General features: G+C 39.0%; 1 protein-coding gene across 9 annotated transcripts in view; it reads left to right on the top strand.

Annotated features, from left to right (window-relative positions):
* The window catches only part of cdk6 (cyclin dependent kinase 6), a 233,423-nt gene that overhangs the window by 170,379 nt on the left and 35,177 nt on the right, over positions 1-27,867 (top strand). For all 9 annotated transcript variants that reach the window (XM_069913951.1, XM_069913952.1, XM_069913950.1 and 6 more), the window contains one exon: positions 25,349-25,458. In XM_069913951.1, the coding sequence (XP_069770052.1) occupies positions 25,349-25,458 (110 nt within the window). The remainder of the gene's footprint in view (positions 1-25,348; positions 25,459-27,867) is intronic.

Raw genomic sequence — 27,867 nt, 5'->3', positions numbered from 1 at the left:
GTTGAGTTCAAATATGTTCAATTTTTATTCCACCATTACTGTTTTACTCCCTCGTGGTCCTGTGCAACATGCCAGCCATTACAGTGGATAACCAATCTATATTATTATGCAAGGCATCATAGTTGATAACTGAACTATATTATCTATCACTATGATTTGATTCCTTTTGGCCACATTTAGGTCCACTTGATAGTCCTGATGAACTTGAGTGTGCTGATATTTTTGCACTACACTTGTGTCACAAAATTCACTCTGGGCACCACTGAGAATGCTAGCAATTAAGGCCTCAAAATTGTAATGTCTGAAACCCTGCCGTGTCATTAAATTAAGTAGCTTGCTAAGTCATTTGAGAGGACAATTAAAATCAACCACATTGTTAGAGCAAATCCACCAGCTGTTCTATATAAGGAAATTAATTAACAGGTTGAACATCAGACTAAATCGATTAAATTCATGGTAAATTTCCCATTACCATTGTACTTTTTTTTGCAAATTGAATTCAAATGATGTGAGGTGATTTGGAATTAAGCCTCCCATCTTGTTATTCAATGAATTTTCTTAAAAATGTTACATTTGATAAAAATAATTTTCACTCTAGAAAGACATTTGTTGTGGGCTAGGTAAGATTAATTTTAACAGGGCAAGAACTTGAGGGACCATACTCTTGATATTTATCTGCATGCATGGAGAGTCCCACAGAGCTGTATAGAGGCCAAAGTTAACCCAGCAATGTTTTGTATTCCCTTCCCAGCAGCCAGTCAAAATGATTCCGAGGCCAGCTGCAAAGTCTGTTGTGTGGGTGGCAGGACATTAGAGCCAAAACCTTTGGAAATAGTCACTGAAAATTAGGAGTGAGGAGATGGTAAGTGTCTGAGCCTTAAGGAGCTGATATTGGGTCTTGAGGTGATGGCCAGGATTGGTTACATCGGAATTAAAGAGTATCCATGATCAACAAACACTAAGCTAAAGTCTTTGAAGTGACCAAGAGGAACTACTGCACATTGTGAGTAGGAGTGGTACCTGCTTCTTCCTCCTCCCCTGCACAAGCAAGATGCATAAAATATGAAATTGCCCTGAAAAACACCCCTGTACGGAATATTCAGACCCGTTCTTCTTTAATCCACATCCTTCCAACTCTTGCAAGAATCATATTAAAAACCCTGACATATGGGTCCTCTCTTGTACCTAAGAAAGTACATTGTGATGGACAGGATTCTCTCATGAAAATTGTTTCTTGCCCCTTGAAACTTTCTAACTTTCTTCACAGCCTCTGCAGATCTGTCACCAAATAAGTAACTACAGTAGGTCTCAAAGTCTTTCTCTCTTTTATGCACACACACACACACACACACACACACACGTATATACACACACACACACACGTATATACACACACACACACACACACACACACACCCACACACACACACACACACACCCACCCACCCACCCACACACACACACACACTTCCTTTTCTCGACTGCTCTTAATCTTCATCAACATTATGTTTACAGAATCTTGGATTTAGCATTTCAGCCTCTCCTGTATATTTAAAATCGATGACGTGAGGGTGTGTATTGTAAATTATCTGGGCTTGCTAAGGGATAAAAATGAAAGTATGTTTGGAGCTAATTACTTCGGTAGTTCTGCCAATTGGGCCTCTTTTTAATCATTTATTGGCATTATCTAAAGTACTATAACTTGCTGTACCTGTCACCACTGATAAAGTACTGAAGATTTGGCATTTTGCCACAACCACTTCCATATGTTGAAACTCAGTCAAGTGTCTTTGTGTGACATATTCAGTGCATGACAAATCTGAGCTCATTGTCAAGCATATGGAATGTGCTAATATATAAATTAGACTTGCAACAGACTGGCCGACAAGCAGGTAAAATAGTTAAACAATTTTTTTTTGGAATATTTTATTTTACTTTTCAGACTTACAAAATCCAATAAACAAAGCCATTCATGTACATATGCATACCCAGTTAAACAATTCTTGAAAATGTATTTGTTATTTCCTGCCAGACCATACCAATTGCCAGGATTTTTACATTTTTTTCTTGGTTCAGTAATTGTGCACCAATTTGGGCAAAGAAATAATTCCAATTGGAATACATTGGGAAAATGTCATTGGTGCTTTAAAATCTTCACTGTACTGGGAAAAATCAAAAATAGGACATTTCTCAGGAATTTTCCAGTAACAGTATGGATGTGGGTGCAGTGAGGGGGTGGGAGGGGGTTGGTGGGAAAGATGGGGGGGGTGGGGGTAGGGGAGAGTCATACTTAGCTCTCTTTGTTCATAGACTGCGGAGCCCCGGTAACATTCCTTGAGAGCACTGTTTACTGTATTCTGTAGAACTTTGTGCAGTTTGCACTGGGTTTTTTTTTCTTGACAGAGCTTCTTTTGCTCAGCAGTATTTAATATTTTAGCTTGTACCTTATGAATTTGGGAATTATAGAGGAAGTAAATAGCTGGAACAAGGATGTCTATGGGATTCTCATATTTGCTCATTTAACAGCAGCATTTGAACAGTTAAGTGGAGAATTCTTGTGAAAGTGTGAGAGCAGCGAGGTCACAGGCGGCTACAGCTGAGAATTCAAAGGCCTGCCATCAAAGGCCTTTTACCCTCTGTTTCCCACACAGGGAGAATGTAAACACTGGCACAGTGCCAAGCGTCCTAGAGAAGCCTTTTTTGTGCATTGAACACTATTCCCCTGCTTTTAATTCAAAGAGAAAATTAAGAATATAAAACCATATTTATTTTTATCATCCTTGAAGCCAGACAGCTGTGGGGGCGGTAGGAGTGTAGGTGGTGGAAGCCACTTAATTTATAAAAGTATTTTCAGTGTCTTCTGGCAATTGTTTAACATGCAGGTAATGGTTCCTCTGTACCATTGAATGTCTGCTATATTGTGGCTGCTGGAATCTGGCTAACTGGGACAACTTTCTCACCAGAAAAGAATGTGCAGAATGTTGTCATTTAATCATAACTGACTTGAGCTCTTTTATCTGCTAGTTATTGCTAGCCAGCATTATTGTTCTTATCTGTCCGTCCTTCAGCCTGCTTCACTGCCCTCAGACATGGGAACTTATGAAGTGAAAGAACCTCTTATTACTGAGCAACATTTGCAGATTGATATTGTATTATTTAAGCTGGTCTCACATACCATTATTCAGAGGAGAGAAAATCATGAAAGAGTGAACTTTGTAGAATGTTTTTTTTAAACTAACTTTATGTTTGGTTGAGTCACCAGAGGAATTTAAACTAAATTGCCAGAATGCCCTTCATTAAAAGATTTAAGTTGTGAAAAGTTCTGGCAAATTACTTACATTTCAACTTGTGTTTCAACTTAAGTTCCAAGTTCAGTGTGGGAGTTTCTTTCCACTAAGTTAACATTTTAGCTAAAACACTGCATCTCTAAGCAAGTGGGTCAAGTTATATCCTTGCATTAAACTGTGTCTGAAGCAGAGCAGTATGATTTTACAAGCAGAGATAGTTTCAGTGAAAGCATCGGAGGACGCAAAAGCTCTGCATAAGAGTGGGATGAGCACCCCACTGCAAAAACTGACCCACTTGCCTTTCCCATTAGGCACCCCAACGCATGGAAGAAGTTGTGGGTTCTCAGATTCGCATCCTGTGAAACCACAGAAATAGTGTACTCCCAGCACACTAAAAGACCTAAACTTTAATAAAGCACATTGATAGTGTGCAATAACATACTTTACAATAATCTCCATTCTTATTTTGCTTAACCCTTGATCACATAATGTTGGCGTCTCATTGGTGTAGGCTATTAGTTACACTGAACTGCTGCCAATCATTGTATGTATTATATCTGTAAGGTACAAGTGTTAATCTTACAGTATTCCATTGGGTCAATCAGGAACAGCCAGCCCCCTACCTAGTGATACTAGAGCTGCAACGTAGCTGTTTATGTACTTATCAGTCTGTCAAAAGACAGCATTTTCAGCAGAAACATCTTCTAAGACACTTGCTACATTGCTGTTAAATTATACTTTATTAACCACTCTCCGGCACCTCCATCCCTCTATGGGATCGTGGATGACTGTTGTTGCCCTTTTCCTACATTGTTGTCTTATTTATTTGTCTAGCTGTTTACTTGTTATTATTGCTCTACTTGCTCTTTGACTTGGATTGCCTGGAGATCATGCAAAACAAAGCTTCTTACTTTATTGCTGTACATGTGACATTAAAACAATGCAATCATTCTCTTCTACAGATTCTGAGGTAGAACTCAGAATACACTATTTTGGGAGCTGGCATCAGGTATACACCAAAGCTTGCCAAATGTGGCTGATGAGTGTAATAACATTGCAGTGGTAGGGATGGTGACCGTGACACCTTGGAGAGGACACTGACATTGGTCAACATACCTTTCTGAATGAACTTGGAGGATTTTGCAGTGACACCGTTGGTGGTATCTTTCCTGTGCCTTCCATTCCTTTCATAGGTAGCCCAGCTCACAAAGCACACAGGAAGACAATGATCTCTGCTGTCTACTAGACCATGGACCTTTTGTTGGTTTTCAAGCATTCTTTCTACAACCAACCATAGGCTATGCTGGTGCACTGAAGGTAATGACATTTGACTTTGGTCTGAAGAGTCTAAGGATATGAGAACTGGGCCTCTTGTTCTCAGACACTTGCCATAGGGCTTTATTGACACAGGGCAATGTTGTACAGTGAAGCAGACTGGCAAAGGATATTTGTGTTGCAGTTGTTGAGTATAAGGCTTGTCTAATATGCAACAGAGGATAAGTCAACAATATTGCAGCTCAGCCTCCAAATGCATAAAGGTGTATAAACAGTCTCCAGTCACTGCTCCATCTAGCAGAAAGTAGATACAAATGTCTGAGACTCTATACCACAAATAGCCACTGTGAGGAAAGTAATAGAAAATCATAGACATCAGTTGATATTAAGAGACTAGAAAGCAATGCATAAATAGTTTTAGCAGTAATTAATTCACTATCTACTGAGGCCTGTCAGTGATTCGTTATGATCATGAACGAATGAACAGTCCACAGTTAGTTACAATGAAATAATTACTGTTCTGAAACTTTATTTGAAATGGAGGAGCAATACGGGCCATAGTAGTCCTGAGGACTAATGGAGATCATGTGATAAATTTATAAGGCATCAGAAATATGCCTCTCCTCTCCAGAATTTTTCCTCCATATGCTCAGATGCAAAACTCCGCCCCCCACCCCCGACAACCCATAACAAAGTCTCTTCTGAAGAAATACGCAAAGAGAAATTTAAGTTTCTCCATTTATCAGGTTTAAAATGGGTTCAAAGCATATGAATCTAAAAATGAGATAGCCTATATCTATCCAGTGCTTAAAAAGGAGGACACAAGTCATTGACTAACTTCAATGATGACCCTTTATGCTGCCCAAGATAAAAAATTACTCCAAGGTGGAGAGTGGTTTTAACAACCCATAAAAGAGGAAATATAAGAAATTATAAATAGAAGTTGTCCCAAATTTGTTGCTCTTTGATTCTTCCCAGGCTACTGTCTAAGCTCTGGCAGCGAGAAAAGTCAACGTTATTTTAATGGAATCAATTTCTTTCAATGATGAGACAATTGTGTTGGATACAGGAAGCATTTTCTCAGGGTTTCAAGTGTCGATGTTTGGGATCTTTTGGCAAAGTAATGTACAAGGGCGCTAATTTTTGAAGAAAAAAATTAATGTTGTAAGTGCTTTGTTATCCTTGACATTGCCAAACATTAGTAGGCCGTCTTTTAGAAGCAGGTTGTCCCTTCGTTAAAAAACCCAGACAAAAATTCCACCTCATAAATTCTACATCTGTTTTCAAAATGAGATAAATTATAGTAATCAAATTATTAGGCAAATGAGTCCTTTGTATAATGTTGGCAGTAAAATGATATTTATTTGCTGTGGAATTGAAACCAATCCAATCCAGAATGTGAAAATCTGTGACTAAATTTGATAGCTCAAGGAGTGGGAACTATGATGAGTGATTAACTACATCCATTGATTCTGATATGGGCAGCACACCAATTCTGTGCCACTTATAAATCACTCCATTGTTCTATGCAGTCACCGTGAACTATGCCTAGCTCAGTCAATATTCTGAGTGGTAAATATTGAGTGGTAAATCCACTGTAATCTCTGAAGTGGACATGGATTGTGATTGGAGCTGATCCCTGATTGCAGTGAGGATTTCCAAACTGGACACAAAACATTTTGTGTGCCATTCCTCACTGAGATTCATGGAAAATATGTTTCATAAATATGGTCTGTCCTTTCTTCTCTTCCCCCTCTTGCAGCAGCTTGACCTGCTCTTCATAATCACAGCATAAGGCAATAAATTGTAATCAGAATATAGCCTAAACGGTTTTTCTGTTGTTGGGCCTGTAGTGACTGTGGAGGAGGTAAGAATGGTTTTATGCTGTCAAATGTATGTTTATCCAATGGGTAATTAAGAAGACAACACTGGTGGAAGCGTTCTAGGAGCCGTAGGTGATGCCAGTAGAGGACCCATGATTCGGAGCCGAACAGGAGTGTGGGTATGACAACGGCTCTGTATACACTAATCTTTGTGAGGTTTTTCAGTTGGTTGTTTTTCCAGACTCTTTTGTGTAGTATTCCAAAGGCGCTATTTGCCTTGGCGAGTCTGTTGTCTATCTCGTTGTCGATCCTTGCATCCGATGAAATGGTGCAGCTGAGATAGGTAAACTGGTTGACCGTTTTGAGTTTTGTGTGCCCGATGGAGATTTGGGGGGGCTGATAGTCACAGTGGGGAGCTAGCTGATGGAGGACCTCAGTTTTCTTCAGGCTGACTTCCAAGCCAAACATTTTGGCAGTTTCCGCAGATCAGGACGTCAAGCACTGAAGAGCTGCCTCTGAATGGGCAACTAAAGCGGCATCGTTTGCAAAGAGTAGTTCACGGACAAGTTTCTCTTGTGTCTTGATGTGAGCTTGCAGGCGCCTCAGATTGAAGAGACTGCCATCCGTGCGGTACCGGATATAAACAGCGTCTTCATTGTTGAGGTCTTTCATGGCTTGTTTCAGCATCATGCTGAAGAAAATTAAAAAGAGGGTTGGTGCGAGAACGCAGCCTTGCTTCACACCATTGTTAATGGAGAAGGGTTCAGAGAGCTTAAGTACTCAAGATGGCAGAGGCCGACAGCATCGAATCCACGCTGCTGAAGATCAAACTGGCTGGGTAGGTCACGAATCCAGAATGGAGGACCATCGCCTTCCCAAGATCATGTTATATGGCGAGCTCTCCACTGGCCACCGAGACAGAGGTGCACCAAAGAAGAGGTACAAGGACTGCCTAAAGAAATCTCTAGGTGCCTGCCACATTGACCACCGCCAGTGGGCTGATCTCGCCTCCAACCGTGTATCTTGGCGCCTCACAGTTCAGCGGGCAGCAACCTCCTTTGAAGAAGACCGCAGAGCCCACCTCACTGACAAAAGACAAAGGAGGAAAAACCCAACACCTAACCCCAACCAACCAATTTTCCCTTGCCACCTCTGCAACCATGTCTGCCTGTCCCGTATCGGACTTGTCAGCCACAAACGAGCCTGCAGCTGACGTGGACATTACCCCTCCATAAATCTTCGTCCGCGAAGCCAAACCAAAGAAAGAGAATTAAGAAGAGACATCAGCTAGAGCTTTGAAATGGCAGCACAAACATTAAATCATGAAGTGATCACAATTTACATAGTCTTTACATTTATTCATACAAAGGCCATGCACAATTAGGCACCTGGCACACAAACATCACAAAACAAAACTTAGAACATTTTACAATTAATAAAACAATTTAGAAATATATCTCCTCTTGTGAAGTAGGAAATGACACATTTAAATTGTATGCATTCCCACAAACTTCAGCCTCTTTTGGCTATGTTGAGTGGATGATGACTATTCAATGTTCAATGTGAATGTATTTTCATATACATACTTACAATGTACAAAATTGAAATTCCCATTCACTATAGCCTACCTACCAGGCACATAAAATACACCAATTACAATAGTTAAAATTTCAATGACCTCAAGTGCAAGACAAAGAGATAATAATTATAAACGGATGGATAAATACACATAGTCCTTGAATTCTAACCTCCCTGTACATATGACCAAAGTTTAAAAAAATCTTTATTAAAACTACTGTACAAGTATATATTTTGTATTAAATGTACTGTAAACAGTGGTCCCCGCTCTCAGCAGCTGCCCAAAGTCCCCAATCCCCATTTCCCGCCGCAGCCCAATGTCCCCATTAAAGGCAGCAGCCCAACGTCCCCATTCCTGGTGGCAGCCCAAGGTCCCTGTTCTCTGACTTATGACCAACCCAAGTTACAACCAATTACGATCGTAAGTCAGGGACTACTTGTATTCACAACTGCAGTTCATGCAAGAAGCTAAAACAACGTTTCAATAGTGCTGATAGACTTTGGTGGAGCTGGGGTAGGGTTATGTGGGGCTATTCAAGAGCTGATTGTGGTTGGACTAAACCTGGTCTTGACTGGAGATGTTGGGTTTCAAGCTTCTGTATCATCTTCCCGAAAGTAGCAACAAGAAGAGATTGTGACCAGGGTGATGGGGTCACTACCTTAGATACTTCTGATACTGAATACAAAGAGAATTTGTTGATTACATGTTCACTTATCAAGTAAGCAGAAATTAAAAATGAAAGTCTGTTTAAAAATGAGCATGTGAAATAGTGATGGAAAACTCAGCTGTTCCTTTACCACAAGATGCAACAAGTCACGAACAAACTTGCACTAGCTTGTTGCAATTACCTCTTAACTGGTGAAAGCCTTTCTTAGCGTATCTACTGTCATCTTCATTTCCAGGTAGAACAACTGATTCTAAGTAAGCAGTTTTTCTAGATATATCCGTTGTCTAGATATAAAAACCACTGGGAGTCACCACAAAGCTAAAGACAAAGGTGTGTCTGTTTCATGCTGCCTGCATTTCTAAGTTTCCTTGTAACCTTCACAATTTTAGCAGTTTTTGTTACTGCCAAATATATATGTCACTTCTCAGTAACTGCGATTTGCTTCCCCATAACTACCATTTCTGCCCACTAACGTGCCTTAATACCACATTGTTATAACTATGAATTGAACACATAGCAAAAGGAACCTACCACTCTCTTTTCAATGACAAGGGTATTACAATTGAAATGAATAAGGCGGTGATTTTACTATATTTAGCTATGAGCCACAACCAGTAACTAACTGGGTACCAGAATGTGAGTACAGAGATTAGGGTAGAAGGGAGCCAGGGTGTGGGGGTGGAGAAAGAGGAAAATAGAAAAAAGTCAAAAATAATATGCGGCCAGAATGACAAAAAAGATAGGCAGGTGAAAAGACAGGATAATTTTGCTGTACATTAGAAATGCAGGAAAATCAGTAACAGATAATGGTCTAAGGGTACTGTATTTAAATGCACAAAGCATTAGGAATAAAGTAGATGACCTTGTTGTAAAGCAACAGATGAAAAGATATGACATTGTGGCCATCACCGAGACATGGCTTAATGATGGATGTGATTGGGAATTGAATTGGATTTATAGGAAAGATAGGCAGGTAGGCAGAGTGGGTGGCGTGGCCTTGATGGTAAGCAATGATATTAAATCATTAGAAAGAAGAGACATAAGTAAGAAATGGTAAAATTCTTATGGTCAAGAAATGGCAAGGTTAAAAGGACCCTATTAGCAGCTATATACAGCCTCCCAAACAGCAGCTGAGAGGTGGGCTACAAGCTACAGCTGGAAATTGTGTCAGAAGGAAAATGTCAAAATAATTATGGGGGATTTTTACATAAAAGGGGATTGAGAAAGTCAGGAAGGTACTGGATCTCAGGAGAGAATGCCTATAGAATGGCTTTTTGGTACAGCTTGTCGATAAGCCGACCAAGGGATCAACAATTTTGGATTGGTGATGTGTAATGAACTGAAGGTGATGAGGGAAGAAGTAGGTGATGATGATTTAATTGAGTTTAGTTTCAGATTTGAAAAGGAAAAGCTGATACCAGATGTGTCAATATTTCAGTGAAACAAAGGAAATTACAGCAATATGAGAGAGGAAATGGCCCAAGTTGACTGGCCAGCAGAGCAGATTCGAATGATATATCCATAAGAAATAAGGCAAGTGCAGGATAGATATATTCCAAGAAAAAAGAAAATTATGAATGGAAAAATGGCACATATGTGGCTAAGGCTAAAAAGCAAGCAAAAATTAGTGGGAACACAGAGGACTGGGAAACTTAAAAACTTACAGAAAGAAAGAGACAAAGAAAGTCATTAGGAAAGAAAAGATGAATTATGAAAGGAAGTTGGAAAATAACATAAAAAGCATACTAAGCTTTTTAAAAAATATATGAAGAGTAAAGGAGAGACATGAGTAGATAGAGGAGCAATTGAAAATGATGTTGGAGAAATTATAATGGGTAGCAAAGAGATGGCAGAGGAACTAAATAAGTATTTTGCATCAGTTTTCACTGAGGAAAACAGTAGCAATATACCTGATAGTCAGAGGTCTCAGGAAATAGAATTAAGTACAGTGAGGATTACTAGAGAGATAGTGCTTAGTAAGATGAATGGACTAAGATAGATAAGGCTCCCAGACCAGGTGGGGTGCAGCCACGGATTCTGAAGGAGGAGGCGTTGGAATTGTGGAGGCATTGGAAATTATTTTTCAGAAATTAATAGACTCTGGCATGGTTCCGGAGGATTGGAAGGTTGCAAATGTCGTTCCACTGTTTAAGAAAGGAGGGAGGCAGAAAAAGGAAATTACAGGTCTATTAGTCTGACGTCGGTAGTAGTTGGAAAGTTATTGGAGTCAATCCTCGAGGACAAGGTTATCAAATACCTCGAGGTGTATGACATGATAGGTCCAAGGTAGCATAGTTTCATGAAGGGAAGATCCCGCATGACCAACCTATTGGAATTTTTGGGGGAAATCTCAAGTAGGATGGACAAAGGAGAGGCTATGGATGTTGTGTATTTGGATTTTCTAAAGGCCTTCATTAAAATGCCACATAAGAGGCTGCTCAATAAGATGAGAGAGACCATGAAATTACAGGAAAGATATTAGAGTGGGTGAAGCGAAGGGTGTGAATAAAGGGACCCTGTTCTGGTTGGTTGCCAGTTACTAGTGGTGTAGGGGCCGCTTCTTTTTACCATGTATTATTGATGGCTTAGATTATGGATTGAATGGTTTTGTGGCTAAATTTGCAGATGGCACCAACATAGGTGGTGGAGTACAAAGTGTTGAAGAAACCGAAAGATTGCAGTGACACTTGGACAGCTTAGGAGAGTGGGGTAAGAAATGTCAGATGAAATACAATGTTGAGAAATGTACGCTTATACATTTTGGAAGAGGAAATAAATAGGCAGATTATTATTTGGATATTATTATAAATTTATATCATTATAAATTCGGAAGAGCAAAGGGACTTAGGGGTCCTCTTGCAGGATAACTTTAACCACCAGGTTGGATGTGCAGTAAAAAAAAAAGGAATGGTGTCTAAGAGTAAAGTGTTGATGTGGCTCTATGAGACACAGGTGAGACTTCAATTGGAGTACTGTGTGCAGTTTTGGGCCCCTTATCTTAGAAGGGATGTCATGATGTTGGAGGGAGTGCAGAGAATATTTACCAGGATGATTCCTGGAATGCAGGGGCTAACATATAAGGAACATATAGCAGCTCATGGACTGTATTCATTAAAGTATAGAAACATTTTGAGTATAACCATATAATAATTACAGCACAGAAACAGGCCCTTCTAATCCATGCTGAACACCTTTTCCCACCTTGTCTCATTGGCCTCTCTCTCTCGTCCATCTACCTATCCAACTTTTCTTTAAATATTAAAATCGAACATGCATCTACCACTTCAGCCGGAAGCTCATTCCATACTCTCACCACCCTCTAAGTGAAGAAAAATCCCCCTCATATTCCCCCTTTTCCTGCTTTAATCTCAGTCCATGTCCTCTTGTTTGAATCTCCCCCACTCCCAATGGAAAAAGGCTGTACACATTGACTCTTATCTGTCCCCTTCAGAATTTTAAATATCTCTATTCAATCTTTTACGCTTCAGGGAATAAAGTCCCAGCTTTTTCCTGTAACTCAAACCCTGAAACCCAGGCAACATTCTTGTAAATCTCCTCTGTCCTCTCTCTCCTGTTTGTATCCTTCCTATAATTTGGCAACCAAAACTACACACAGTATTCCAAATTTGGCCTCACCAATGCCTTATACAGCTTTAACATGACAGCCCAACTCCTGTACTCAATACTCTAATTTATGAAGGCCAACATACCAAATGTTTTCTTCACCACCCTATCTGTATGTGAATCAACTTTCTGGGAATTATGTACCAGAATTCCTAAATCCCTTTGTTCTACATCACTCCTTAATTGTCGACCATTTAACATATAGACTTTTGCTGATTAGTCCTACCAAAATGTAGCACCTCACATTTCTCAGTATTAAACTGCCATTTTTCAGCCCTCTCTTCTAACTGTCCTATATCCCACTGCAAGCTTTGATAATCTTCAGTGTCCACAACACTAGCCATCTTTGTATCATCTGCATACTTACTAATCCAATTTACCACACTATCATCTAGACATTAATATTTACGACAAAAAACAATGGACCCAGTACTGATCCCTGAGGCTCTTCAATAGTCACTGACCTCCAATTTAACAAACAATCTGGAATCTCCCAACCAACCATTGTTGTTTTTTTTTCAAATTTTTATTTTTCACACTATGAACCATACTGACCAGAATACACACAAAAATTTCCCTCTTGAATATACAGTGTCATTTTCTTCACTTTTCCCCCCTCCATTCCCTCCTTCCTTCACCCCCCCCCCTCCCCACCCACTCAACATTCAACATATAAGATACATTAAACCCATTAAACAATGTCATCATACAATGAAAATAAACAGGAAATTTGTGTCTTCTACTTTTACATACTGGGTCAGTTCATTTCGTCTTCTTCTCCTTCTGTCATTTTAGGCGGTGGAGGTCCGTGGTAGGACTTCTCTGTTGTGTTCCATGTACGGTTCCCAAATTTGTTTGAATACTGTGATGTTATTCCTTAAATTGTATGTTATTGTTTCCAATGGAATACATTTATTCATTTCTATATACCATTGCTGTATTCTCAAGCTATCTTCTAATTTCCAGGTTGATATAATACATTTTTTTGCTACAGCTAAGGCTATCATAATAAATCTTTTTTGTGCTCCATCCAAATCGAGTCCAAGTTCTTTACTTCTTATATTACTTAGAAGAAAGATCTCGGGATTTTTTGGTATGTTGCTTTTTGTGATTATATTTAATACCTGATTTAGATCTTCTCAATAATTTTCCACTTTCTCACATGCCCAAATTACATGTACTGTTGTTCCCGTTTCCTTCTTACAGCGAAAACATCTATCTGATACTGTTGGGTCCCATTTATTTAACTTTTGGGGCATGGTGTATAGCCTGTGTAACCAATTATATTGTATCATACGTAACCTCGAGTTTATTGTATTTCTCATAGTTCCGGAGCATAGCTTTTCCCATGTTTCATTCTTTATCTTTATGTTTAGATCTTGTTCCCATTTTTGTTTGGGTTTACAGCTTGTTTCATCATTCTCTTTCTCTTGCAGTTTGATGTACATGTTTGTTATAAATCTTTTAATTATCATTGTGTCTGTAATCACATATTCAAAGCTGCTTCCTTCTGGTAATCTCAGTCTGCTTCCCAATTTGTCCTTCAAGTAGGTTTTCAGTTGGTGGTATGCAAACATTGTACTGTGAGTTATACCATATTTGTACTTCATTTGTTCAAAAGATAATAATTTATTTCCCGAAAAACAATTTTCTATTCTTTTGATCCCTTTTCTCTCCCATTCTCTAAATGAAAGGTTATCTATTGTGAAAGGGATTAGTTGATTTTGCATCAATATTAATTTTGGTAGTTGATAATTTGTTTTATTCCTTTCTACGTGAATCTTCTTCCAAATGTTGAGCAGATGATGCAGTACTGATGAATTCCTATGTTGCACCAGCTTTTCATCCCACTTATATAGTATATGTTCAGGTACCTTCTCCCCTATGTTATCTAGCTCTAATCTGGTCCAATCTGGTTTTTCCCTTGTTTGATAAAAATCTGATAGATATCTTAATTGTGCTGCTCTATAATAATTCTTAAAGTTTGATAGCTGTAAGCCCCCTTGTATGTACCATTCTGTTAATTTATCTAGCGCTATCTTCGGTTTCCCACCTTTCCATAAGAATTTCCTTATTATTTTCTTTTGCTTCTTGAAGAATTTCTCTGTTAGGTAAATTGGTAATGATTGAAATAGGTATTGTATCCTTGGGAAGATATTCATTTTAATGCAATTTACCCTTCCTATCAGTGTTAGTGGTAAATCTTTCCAATGTTCTAAGTAATCTTGTAATTTCTTCATTAATGGCTGATAATTTAATTTGTATAGATAGCCTAGATTATTATCTAGTTAAATACCTAGGTATTGGATTGCTTGTGTTTGCCATTTAAGTGGTGATTCTTTTTTAAACTCTGCTAAATCCGCATTATTCATTGGCATTGCTTCACTTTTTTTTGCGTTGATCTTGTACCCCGATATTTCTCCATATTCCTTTAATTTCTTATGTAATTCTTTTATTGATAATTCTGGTTCTGTTAAGTATACTATGATGTCATCTCCAAATAGACTGATTTTATATTCCTTCTCTTTTATTTTTATCCTTCTTATTTTATTTTCTGTTCTTATCAGTTCTCCCAATGGATCTCTAGCTAACGCGAACAGTTAGGGAGATAGTGGACATCCCTGCCTAGTTGACCTGCTTAATTTAAATTGGTTTGATATATATATATCCATTTACTGTCACCTTCGCCAATGGTCCCTTATATAATGCTTTAATCCAATTAATATATTTCTCTGGTAGGTTGAACCTCTGTAGTACATTGAATAAATAATTCCATTCTACTTTGTCAAAGGCTTTCTCTGCATCTAAGGCAACCGCCACTGTTGGCGTCTTGTTTCCTTGTACTGCATGGATTAAGTTAATGAACTACAGATATTGTCCTTTGTTCGTCTTTTCTTAATAAATCCAATTTGATCTAGTTTTACTATTTTTGGTACACAGTCGGCCAATCTGTTTGCTAATAGTTTAGCTATTATCTTATAATCTGTGCTGAGTAGAGATATTGGTCTATACGATGCTGGTGTTAGTGGATCTTTCCCCGTCTTTGGTATTACTGTAATTATTGCTGTTTTGCATGAATCTGGCATGTTTTGTGTTTCTTCAATCTGGTTCATTACTTCCAGGAGAGGAGGAATTAGTAAGTCATCAAATGTTTTATAGAATTCTATTGGGAGTCCGACCTGTACCGCTTTTTATTTTTCAATAGTTTTTAAAAAAATATATCCTGTATTTCCTCTATTTCAAATGATTTTATTAATTTGATTTGCTTCTCTTCTTGCAATTTCAGTAGTTCAATTTTAGATAGAAATTCATCTATATTTTCTTCTTTCCCCTCGTTCTCAGTTTGATATAGTTGTTCGTAGAATTCCTTGAAGTTTTCATTGATCTCCGTTGGGTTATATGTAATTTGTTTGTCCTTTTTCCTTGATGCCAATACCGTTCTTTTAGCTTGTTCTCTTTTAAGCTGCCAAGCTAGTATTTTGTACGTTTTTTCTCCGAGTTCATAATACTTCTGTTTTGTCTTCATTATGTTCTTCTCCACCTTGTATGTTTGTAGTGTTTCATATTTTATTTTTTTGTCTGCCAATTCTCTTCTTTTTGTTGTATCTTCCCTTGTGGCTAATTCTTTTTCTGTACTTACTATTTCCCTTTCCAGCTGTTCTATTTCCGGCTTGTAGTCCTTCTTCATCTTAGTTACATAACTTATTATCTGCCCTCAGATGAGCACTTTCATTGCATCCCATAGTATAAATTTATCTTTCACTGATTCCGTATTTATTTCAAAGTACATTTTAATTTGTCGCTCAATGAATTCTCTAAAATCCTGTCTTTTAAGTAGCATGGAGTTTAATCTCTATTTATATGTTCTTGGTGGGATGTCCTTGAGCTCTGTATATATTCTATTGCTAATAACAGGGGTGAGTGATCCGATAACAATCTTGCTTTATATTCTGTTTTTCTAACTCTCCCTTGGATGTGGGCTGACAATAGGAACAGGTCTATCCTTGAGTATGTTTTGTGTCTACCCAAATAATATGAGTATTCCTTCTCCTTTGGGTGTTGTCTCCTCCATATATCCAAAAGTTGCATTTCCTGCATCGATTTAACCATAAATTTGGTTACTTTGATCTTTCTGCTAGTCTTTTGTCCAGTTTTGTCCATCTTTGAGTCCAAATTAAGGTTAAAGTCCCCTCCTATCAGTACATTCCCCTGAGTATCTGCAATCTTCAAAAAGATATCTTGCATAAATTTTTGATCCTCTTCATTAGATGCATATACATTGAGCAAATTCCAAAATTCTGAATATATCTGACACTTTATCATTACATGCCTCCCTGCTGGATCTATTATTTCCGCCTCTATTTTGATTGGTACATTTTTAATGATTAATATAGCTACACCTCTGGCTTTTAAATTATATGATGCTGCCGTTACATGCCCTACCCAGTCTCTCCTTAATTTATTGTGTGCCACTTCAGTTAGATGTGTTTCCTGCACAAATCCTATATCAATTTTTTCTTTCTTCAGTAAATTTAACAGCCTCTTCCTTTTGATTTGGTTATGTATTCTGTTAATATTGAAAGTCATATAATTCAACATGTCCATTTCATACTTTGTTTACCTTTCCTTTCCTCATCACCACCTTCCCTCCTTATCCATTTCTGGTTTTTTTTGAACATACTATAAGACAACACTTCTAAAACAAAATATTTCCACTATTCCCACATCCAAAATTCCCTTAACCCCAAATGTCCGCCCCCTCTCTGAATTTCCCCTTGTCCCTTGCCGGGCAACCACAATACCCTTCGCAAACGTCAACTGATTTTGCAGTGACTGTTATTCTCTCCCACCCAACCCCTTCCAGAAAAGACTTTTATCTTCACATATAACAAAGCTCACCCTCTTAAATCCCCCCTTACTTCCTTTCTTCCCTTTTCTTCCCCTTCTTAGTTCTTACTTATACATTATTTTTCTTCTTTGTTTGGAGTTTGTCATCATTCTTGTTCTTGTTACATCTCTTCATCTCTCTTTCTGTTTTGCAGGCATTCTGCAAATTCTCGTGCTTTCTCCGGATCCGAGAACAGTCTGCTTTGCTGCCCCGGGATAACTATTTGAAGCACCGCTGGATATCTTAACATAAATTTATAGCCTTTTTTCCATAGGATCGATTTTGCTACATTAAACTCCTTCCTCTTCTTTAGGAGCTCAAAACCTCTCATTTTTTTCATTGCCTTTTCCAATATATTTTCTTTTGTCGTATATCTCAGGAATTTTACTAGAATGGATCTTGGTTTTTGTTGTGGCTGTGGTTTTTGGGCTAATGTTCTGTGTGCCTTTTCTATTTCCATTCCTTTCTGTATTTCTGACATCCCTAGGAGCCTGGGGATCCATTCTTTTATAAATTATTTCATATCTTTGCCTTCCTCATCTTCCTTAAGGCCCACTATCTTTATATTGTTTCTCCTATTATAGTTTTCCATTATATCCATCTTCTGAGCTAACAACTCCTGTGTTTCTTTAACTTTTTTCTTCTAATTTTATTTTTAAGTCGTCAACTTCCATTTCTACGGCTGTTTCTTGTTCTTCCACCTTGTCTACATCTTTTCCCTATTTCTGTCATGACCAGCTCTAATCTACTCACTTTTTCTTCTGTACCTTTTATTCTTCTTTTTATTTCATTAAATTCTCGTGTCTGCCATTCTTTTGCTGCTTCCATATATTCTTGAATTTTTTAAAAATCTATGTACAGTCCATTCCCTTTATCTTCTATTTCTCTGTGCAGAGCTTGATGTTCTTCTTCTTCTATGTCTGCTCTAGGGTTTGTGTCTTCTTCTTCTCTTCCTCGTATCTGTGTCTCTTCTGTCTTTCTTGTTGGGCTGTCTCAGTTTGTTGGGTTTTTTTTTATGGTGTCTTGATGTTGGTCCTCTTCCTCTGGGCTGGTTATTGCGTCTCTGATTTCCTTTTTTCATTCTCATCCCTCCTGTTCCCGTTATTTTCTGTATCTTCCTGCTGGGCCCCTGCTGTCGGGTCTCTCAGCTGTTCGTGCTGTGGTGTTTCACTCCACAGCTGGTCCCCTCTCCCGTCGGTGTTGTCTTTGTCGTGCGCATCGCGCACCTCGGTTTGGCTCCGTGAGCCATCTTTGTAGTCCTGCGTTTAGTGGGTCGTGACCCTGCGGGGTCTCCATTGACCTCAGGGAGTGGGCTCCTCTTTCCACGGAGGGTCCCTGCTTCTTCGTACAGGTAAGGCCTTCACCTTTCTCTTCTGGCGTCTTTTCTTCCTGTTGTTTTTGGCTTTTCTTTCTTTGGTGCCATTACCTCCACACCTTTATTTTTTATTTGTTGTGGTTTGTGTGTCTGGGGCTTTGCTTTTTCTTTACTTTTTTCCTTTTCCGGAGAGGGCTAGTATTCTCCTACTGGCCACTACTCCATCACGTGACTCCTCCTCCCCATCCAACCATTGTTGAATCCATTTCACTTCTTCAATATTAATACCTAATGGTTGAACCTTCCTAACTAACCTCTTATGCTGAACCTTGTCAAAGACAACATCCACTGCCCCTCATCATCCTTCTTAGTGACCTCCTCAAAACTATAGGATTTGTTACTATGTACAAAACTGTGTTGAGTACTCCTAATCAATCCCTTTATTTCCAAATAATTGTATATTACCATGTCTAAGAACACTTTCCATTAAATTACCCACCATCGACATCAGACTCACAGGGCTATAATCACCGGGTTTACTTTTGGGGCCTTTTTAAAACAGCGGAACAACATGAGCCACTCTTCAATCCTCTGGCACCTCCCCTGTGACCAGTGACATTTTAAATATTTCAGTCAGAGTCCCCACTATTTATACACTAACCTCCCTCATTAATCTGTATGTTATCCATGACCTCACTACCAAATTTCCTTACTCAATATTCCTTTCTTTAATGAATACTGAAAAAAAATCATTTAAAATTTATGCTGAAAGGATTGGACAGAGTAGATGTGAATAAGATGTTTCCCTTGGTGGGTAAATCCAGGACAAGAGGGTTCTTAGAATTAGAAGCTACGCATTTAAAACTGAAGGCCGAGGATTTGTGTAATTCGTTGTCACATTACTGCTGTGGGGACCAGATCACGGGGGGAGTTTAAGGAGGAGATTGATAGGTATCTAATTAGTCAGGGTATCAAGGAATATGGGGGAAAGGCCAGAATTTGGAACTAGATGTGAAAACAGTTGTGCTCAGGGTGGAGTTGCAGAGCAGATTCAATGGGAGATCAATTGTGGCAGGTTTTTTAGTGTAGGTCGCATACAAACACTTCAAAACAGATATCAAGCCAGAAAGTCCAAGCTCCGGGTGCCTTTACAAAAACTTTGAAGAATGCCTATAAGGACTTCACAATTTTGTGAAAGTCCTTATATGGACAAACTCCATATAAAGAAGAAAAATAATGTATAAGTAAGAACTAAGAAGGGGAAAAAGGGAAGAAAGGAAGTAAGGGGGAATTAAGAGGGTGAATAGTTTAAATGGACATGCTGTGGAGTAATGGATTATTGTTTTGGAAAGCAACAGATGGACAAACCTTTGGAGCCACAGTCTGTCTGAGTGCAGTTGGCTGTTCTAAGAGGGTCATGAAGTTTTCTCTGAGAGAGAGTAACTTTTGTATAGGTAACTATTAGTCAGTGAATTTCTATTGCGGCTGGGTTTTGGGGTCCTCTGGACTCATAACAATACTAATGTGTTGCTCCTTGGAGTCGCCATCATTCGCAATTAGCTAGTAATCTTTTGAAAGGCATGTAGTTGGACTCCGGTGACTGCCTGTAAACCCTGCTAAACACTGGTCTAACCAGGTTTACTGGACATGTTTGAGTTTACGAATGTTCTTGAGCTCACATAATAGCTCATATGAAGGAGGCTTGCACTTCCAGCAGACCAGTTGTTGAGTAGCTTCCACTTCAATGCAGTAAAGCTCACACAACACCAAAAAAATGCTTCGTCTCTTTTGGAAACACAGATTTCCCATGGTACTTGTTCACTACTCTCACATTGGACAGCTCTGTTCAAAGTTCTATAAAAGACTTGTCTTGTTTCCTCCATGTCCCTAAACACTGGATTCAGACAGATTTGTCAATCCACCTAGTATTTACAATGGATCTCTTGGAGCCATGTTCTCTAGATTGTACCATGTAACCATCTGAGTAGCCTCACCAGCCAGGAGCTAATAGCTGCGCTGCCGGCAAATATAACTCCCACGAGACACGAAAAAAGGGAAAAAGTAAAAAGGGGATAACAGGCCAGTTACTCTGACATTTGTAAAAGGGAAATGACAGAATCTATTGCAAGAGTCATGGTCAGAAGGATTTTTGATCGTCATGACATGAAGTTTGTTGTTTTCCATTACTGATCATTTTGCCAAATGCATAGGAAAGAAATATGTAAATAACATCAAATGTGCTGCCCACCATTACCCTTCTTATTGCCTGCTCAAGAAAGCAGTCAAGGAGTGCTCCGTGATGCAACATATGGTGCTTTTGCAATCCAGATCAATCCCCATCCTAAGTGTCAATTTTTTTGAAGCTCACCTAATATACTTGAGGCCACAAGGGTTTGCTCTCACTTTCCAAAAATGTGCTGGTAGATAAATTTTGGACACTGCGCAGATGGATGAAAGAGGAATTGATGGACATGTATGACAGGATAGGTAACAGGGAAATTATAGAGGAAATGGAACTGATGAGAATGTTCTGAGAGTCAAATAGATTTTACTGACTGAATGGACCAAGAAACTGCTGAGCTAATCGGCTTGTAGTCATCACATTTTGTATTGTTTGAACAAGAGTGTCATCTTTGCAGTTTTCCAATCTGCTGGTACCCTCTGGAAGTCAGTGAATTTTGCAAAACATCAAAGAAGATTTACTCCCTCTTGCAGCCACTCCCTTTAAATCATGATGATACAGACCATCAGTTCCTTTTGACTTCTTTGCTTTGCTCTCATTAGTTTTTCTAATACTTTGTTCCCCATGATGGAAAGTGTTACAAGTTCTTGTCTTCTATTTGAAACTGTCCCATCTTATTATCTTGCAACATTTGCAATGTGGTCTACTTTGAAAACTGCTGCACAGCATTATCATAAATTATCTATCGTTTCCCTGTTTCATGTTATTAATTCCTGACACTCAGTTCCTCAGTTTTCCCAATGTTTTCCAAACCTTTTTCTTTTTTGTATGTGCACAGAAGCTCTTGCTATACTTGCTGTTTTGCTCCCAAAATAACTTTTCTCTCTTTGTGTTAGTTTTTTAGTCTCTCACTGCTGATTTGGTAAAATTCTCAGACCTCTGGTAGTTTTTCCTATTTTGTATGTGCTGGTCTTTGGTTTAATATTTTTCTGTACCTCTTTTGTTAAACTTGGATGGTTCTTTTTTCTCAGCAAGTTCATCTTTCTGATGCATTATGATTAAACTTTAAATAGCTCTCATTAACCATTTAGTCTATTTACAACTCTTCCTTTGGAATTTTGGTATTGCTCTTATTTAAGTTGGGGACAGATTTTGACCTGAGATGTTTGCCCTGTATCTGCCATATTGTGATTACTATTCTCAAAGGAAACTTAACCACAAGATCTCCTATTAATGCTACCTCATTAAATGTAATCAAATCTCAGATCACCATTCCCTGAAAATAATTACTATTCTAAGGGACAATTCATGATGCACTCCACAAAAAGTTCAGCATGTGACCTATGTCCCTCAACTACTTCTTCAGGTGTACCATCGACGCATAGTTGCTGAATGCATCACAGAGTTACATGGGAGCGCTGTTTTGCCCAAGATAGAAAACATGGAGCCCGTATTTACAACAAGTTGGTTTGAAAATTTTAACTCATCCTGATGGTGGGTTTTGGTTCCTTGGCAGTTGATTAGAATACATACATATATATATATATATATATATATATATATATATTCATTGATAAATCTCCGTTCTTCCTTCTTTATTGTTTAGGGTATTTGGGAGGGAGGTAGGTGGTGGGGAACTCTTTATATACCACATGTATTGTTTTATATGCATAATTCATTATTAATTAAATGTATTGTTGTTTTAACAATTTTAAATAAAATATTCAAAAAAGAAACATGTACAGGCATAGCATACATACTATGTATGTACACTTATTACAATAAATATTCTTAATAGATAGTAGAGACACGGAGAGTTTTGACATTCTCACTGCTCACGGGAAAAAGCTTTTTCTCAGCCTGGTGGTTCTGGCTCTGATATTTCTGTATCACTTTCCCAATGGAAGTAGATGAAAGCTGCTGCCTGCGGAGTGTTTGGGGTCCTCCTTGAATTTGCAAGCCTGCTTTAAACAACTATTTCAGTGAATCACATCAATTAGGAAGAGCAGAGGGGCTTTTATGGTCCTGAGGAGTGACCTCTAGCTCAATGCTCTACAGCAACCATGCCACACTGCTTCAGCTAGCCAGGACACTCTTAATATAGCTCCTGTAAAAAGTTGACAGAATGGTGGCCTTGACTGCCTCAGTCTTTTCAGGAAGTGTAGTCACTTCAGTGGCTTTCGATATCTTTTCCATATTCCATCTCACCATTATGTAATATCTGGCCTAGGGCTGTGGTGTCATCAATGTATTTGAAGATGGAGTTGGAATATATTTGGCTGTATAGTCATGGGTGTAGAGGAAGTACAAAAGGGTCCTGGGCAATGATGTTGGGTGAGATTGTGAAGATTGTGTACCCATCTTCACTGACTGTGGTTTGTTGAAGGGACAGTCAGGTTGGGGATGAGTTTACACAGAAATTATAAAGAAGTAAAGCACAAAAATCTGTGAGGGACAGTCACTTTCTGCGAGCCCTAAATTCAGCATAATTGACCATAGGATCAGGAGTGCATGAAGTAGTTGGGGTGGATGACAGTACCTCACTGGCTTCTTGCTGAGAGCAAGTGTAGAATGAGTTGACCTCATGAGGTAGAGTTCCAGGGTTGCATACTATGCTTACCTCTTCTTTATAATTCATAGTAGCAAGCACGCCCTGTCATGTGTTCTTGATGTTCTCATGGGGTTCGACCTCAGTGTGGTACCAAATTGTTAAAATGGATGATAAACAACAGTGGACACAGCAGCAATGTAGTAAGCATGATGGGTACGTTGGCAGATGACAGTATAGTGGACATAGAAGAAAGTTAACTAGGATTACAACAGGATTTACAGTAAGTAAACTGGAAAGTGGCCAAGAATAGCAGAGTTTAACTCTGACCAGTCTGGTGCATTGAAGGGTTAAACCAGGACAGTCTTTCATGGTGAATGTTTGGGCTCTGGGGAGCATTGTAGAATAAAAAGAGCCTTGGGAAAACTGATACAGGATTCCATGAAAGTGATGACACAAGTAGACTGGTTGGTTGAGAAGGGGATTGGCACATTTGACCACTGGTCGGGGCACTGAATACAGAATCAGGGACATCATGCTACAATGGTACAAGACGTTGGAGAGATCGCACTTCGATTATTGTGTGCAGTTTTGGTCATCCAGTTACAGGAAATGTATCATTAGAAAAGACTCACAACTATCTTCATGGTGGACTTGAATTATAAGGAGGGCTGAATCAGCAGGAACTTTTCTACCTGGAGCATAGGAAGTTAATGGAAATCTTGTAGAGATTTATAAGATCACCAGGGGGATAATCATAAGGTAGCATGTCATGGCCTTTTTCTCAGGGTAAGGAAACCTAAACTATAGGGCATAGATTTAAGGTGAGAAGGAAAGGATTTTATAGAGTTTTGGGGGTCCCCTTTTCGCACAGATGTTGGTGAGTCCATGGAATGAGCTGCCGAAGGAAGTGGTAGATGCAGGGACAATTGCAATGTTTAAAAGGTATATGGATTAGAGGGATATGGACCAGGCACAGGCAAATGGGTCTAGCTTTTAGTCTGCATGGGCAGGTTGTTTCCTTGATTTAGAAATCTAAAGAGATTACTATTTCAGAAAATTGTTGGAACTGTCCCAATTTCACCTCATCATTTTAGCTATTGGTGTGAACTTCATATTTTGCATGAAAATTTATCATGAATAAAATCATGGAAAACTATTAGATACATAATCTTTTATTTGAAATTGTGAAAACCGAAACCTCAGAAAACTGAACATTTTTTCCATGGATGTCGCTGCACACCTTAGCTCACATTTGGCGCCAAACATAACCTGATGCGACCTATCTACATCCAGCACCATGTCTCTCAGTGCTCGAAATTTTATGGTCTATCGTTGTCTCACTTCATTTAGTCCCCTCATGACTCCATCCAGCGCCGGAGTATTATGCTAAGTAATTCCTCTTCTGGCTGACTGCTATGCTCATCCTTTACAGAATAGCTTTGATTCTTCACTGTAATGATTCTATGATCCAAGTAGTATTGATGTAGGTACATATTGAAATACTTACGGGTTCTTATTGAGCTCTTCTGGAAAAAAAAAGTAAACAAAAAAAATCCTGCATTTGAGCGACTGATAACATTGTTGAGATTCAGTGGCCACAAAGTAAGTGCAAAGACTATGTTCATATTCATATAAATTCATATAGATATGGCTTTTGTCTTATGTCCATTTTAGCATGATATTGGAAGAAGGGGAAGACACGGAAGGTTTGCCTCACTGACATATGTTCATTAGGCAAAGCTCCTAGACTGGGAGATTGAGGAATATTAAGAAATCCAAGGGCTACAGTGCTTGGTAAGATGCCATATAAATATGAATGAGACCGTTGGGAACTCACAGATTACTCTTCCCAAGAAAGAATATCTGTCCTAAAAAGGCAAAAAGAGAGAATGTGAATTGAAATGAACTTGGGAAATTCCTCTTCTGTAAGGAAGCTGAGACACATTCATTCAAGTGGGAGTGATTTCCTGCAAAGAAAACACTGCACATGACAATTTGTGGTGTTTAGATCTTTTTCAAACACAAGTGCCTGTTACATTATTCATTGCTAAACTCCAAACAAAATGATATTGCATATTAAACTAAAACTACTTAAAATGTCCATTTTGCTATTGCATTCTTCTGAACTTCACTGAAGTAGGTGTTTTGAATTTGCAGGTTGTGACTTTGTGGTACCGGGCACCGGAAGTTCTGCTGCAATCTAGTTACGCAACCCCAGTTGACCTATGGAGCGTTGGTTGTATATTTGCAGAAATGTTCCGTCGACGGTAAGACTCGGTGCCTTCACTTTACATTAATTTATGAACAAAAGTCAGATATGGGCCATACACTTGGTCAGTAAGTTGAGGAACTCAACAAGAGGTTAAAGTTCATCCTCAGTCACAGGTGCTAAACATAGAACATAGATGTAGATATGCTGAAAGTTGGCCTTTAAGAATGGAATACAATTAGTCACTGCTCCTCAGCTGTATATGTGACAACTAATTAACTTCCATCCTCGCTAATCTTGGTTGGAGATCCACTGGCAGAGGTATTCCTTGAGCTTCTCGGAGTAGTTTTACAGAGTGAACATCTGGGAATGTATTTCAAGGGCATCGTCTAATTTTGGGCTGGGTCTCTGCCATAATCAAATGAACAAGTGACCTGCCTTGGTTTGTCATCATATTCAATGGCCCCATTTTATATTTTATTAAAGTTTAGATGTACAGCACGGTAACAAGCCATTTTGGCCTTTTTGCCCATGCCACCCAGTTACACCCAATTAACCTACAAACCCTGATACATTTTGAAGAGTGCAAGGAAACCAGAGCCCCCAGGGAAAACACGCAGACATGGGGAGAAATACAAACTCCTTACAAACATTGTGGGGTTCGAACCTCGGTCTAGATCGCTGGTATCGATGACAGAATAATAGGGGCGAGGGTATAGGACCTGGAATGGAGAGAAGACCTCCACAAGATAGCAGCAAACGATGTACGTGAATTCTCAAAGAGAACTTTCACGGCATCTTGCCTCTTTAAAATAATGTCCTAGGACTCCTATTTATTGGGAATGGTGGTGAATTTGACAGTTTTTAAGATAGAATTTCTAAATACTAGTGTTCTGATTTGACCAATTTATTGATAATTTTTCAGATTTTTTCCCCCAGTAGAAAATGAGCTTTTTAAAACCTTGAAGTGTTGATCATACCATAACAAAAGGTAATGTAACCATAAACAGAACATAAAGACCCAGAAATTGACACGAGCTATGCACTACTTCTTACCACAATGACATTAGAAATATGCACCATATTTGATTATATTTTCACTTGCTTTTAATTCATCAACATCTAAATTACACGGCCTTGGGTTCTTGGCAAATGCAACTAAATAGTTTGCCCTTGGTGGTTTACTTTGGTCAGCTGCAATGCAGGCCACGCCCTGATCTTGCAACAAGCCTCAGGATTCACCATTGTGACACATAAAATACTCTCCTCGCTTTTAATTTATGCTCCCAAAATTGAATACGGCTGAATTTTTGGTTCAATCTCCTTTCCAAAAAGTGCAAGCAGATAAGTTTAGACATCAGCTCTCTCCATGCAACCTCCTTGAGTGTTTCTAAGAATGCTGTTGCAGTTGTCTGAGATATCTTTTCTTTGATACCACTCCTAATCTTTGTGAGACAACAAGGGTTTGTGACTGGTGCTATCACAGGCCAGTTCTCTTGTCATATCAAATGCATTATTATCTGGTGTCTTACAGTAAAGCATTGTCACTGAAAACTGGAACCAAGAAATATTTTGAAACTTAGTTGAAGTTGCTGTTAGCTGATTAGGATGATAACAATTTTTAAGTTGGGAATACTGCAAAAGTCTTAGTGATAAGCACTATTTCTGGGGTTCCAATGTCAATATTCAAAACATATGCTTAAATTTGGACTTCGAGTATTGACTTCAAAGTTAAACTGCGAAATCACCCTTTGATATTATGATCTTGCAGTGAGTTAAAAAGGAGAAGTTATTGATGCACATTGGAGGAAGGACGGTGTAGGTGACAGGCAAGCATATCTGTCCATGGCTTACAGTTCTGCCACATTGAGGCCAAACTTGCTATCTTGTGGAGGTCTTCTCTCCATTCCAGGAGGAATAAAACCTTATATCCCATCTTTGTACTCTTCAACCCTAACAACATCAATATTGACTCCTTCAATTTCCAGTAGCTGCCTTTCCCTCCAGAAACAGGAAGAAAATTCACTGTTAAGCAGGGGAAAAAATGGGAGATGCTGCCGGAGACGATGTGCAGACCCAGAAGAGTGGAGAGGGGGAGACATAGCACTGCTCCAAAAGGATCAACGACTGGCAGCTTTGTACAGACTTTAAACAGCCTGTTAAAGGAGCCGACACCCATGGGGTCTGTGTCCAAGATGGTGATAGCTGTGCTTGGCAGCAGCTTTTAGGAATTGCAGATTCCGGAGAAGCAATGGACCAGTGCAGGCACCAGAAAAGGGGAGAACACGCAGCGTTGGGAAGAAAAAGCAGATGAGATGGCCCTGCGGGACGGTGATCCCGGCAGTGGACAGGCAATGGGTTTAACCCTCTGAGGGACGCACACAGGCTATGGATGACTTGCAGTTGAGGGATCTTCACAGACTGCATGATGCTGGAGACTAGCTCATGGAAACCACGAGCTGAGATT

The sequence above is a fragment of the Narcine bancroftii genome, chromosome 1 (genome assembly GCF_036971445.1).
Source record: "Narcine bancroftii isolate sNarBan1 chromosome 1, sNarBan1.hap1, whole genome shotgun sequence".
NCBI classification, from domain to species: domain Eukaryota; kingdom Metazoa; phylum Chordata; class Chondrichthyes; order Torpediniformes; family Narcinidae; genus Narcine; species Narcine bancroftii.
Note: the sequence above shows the minus strand (reverse complement) of the source record. Positions and strands in the feature narration are given on the sequence as shown.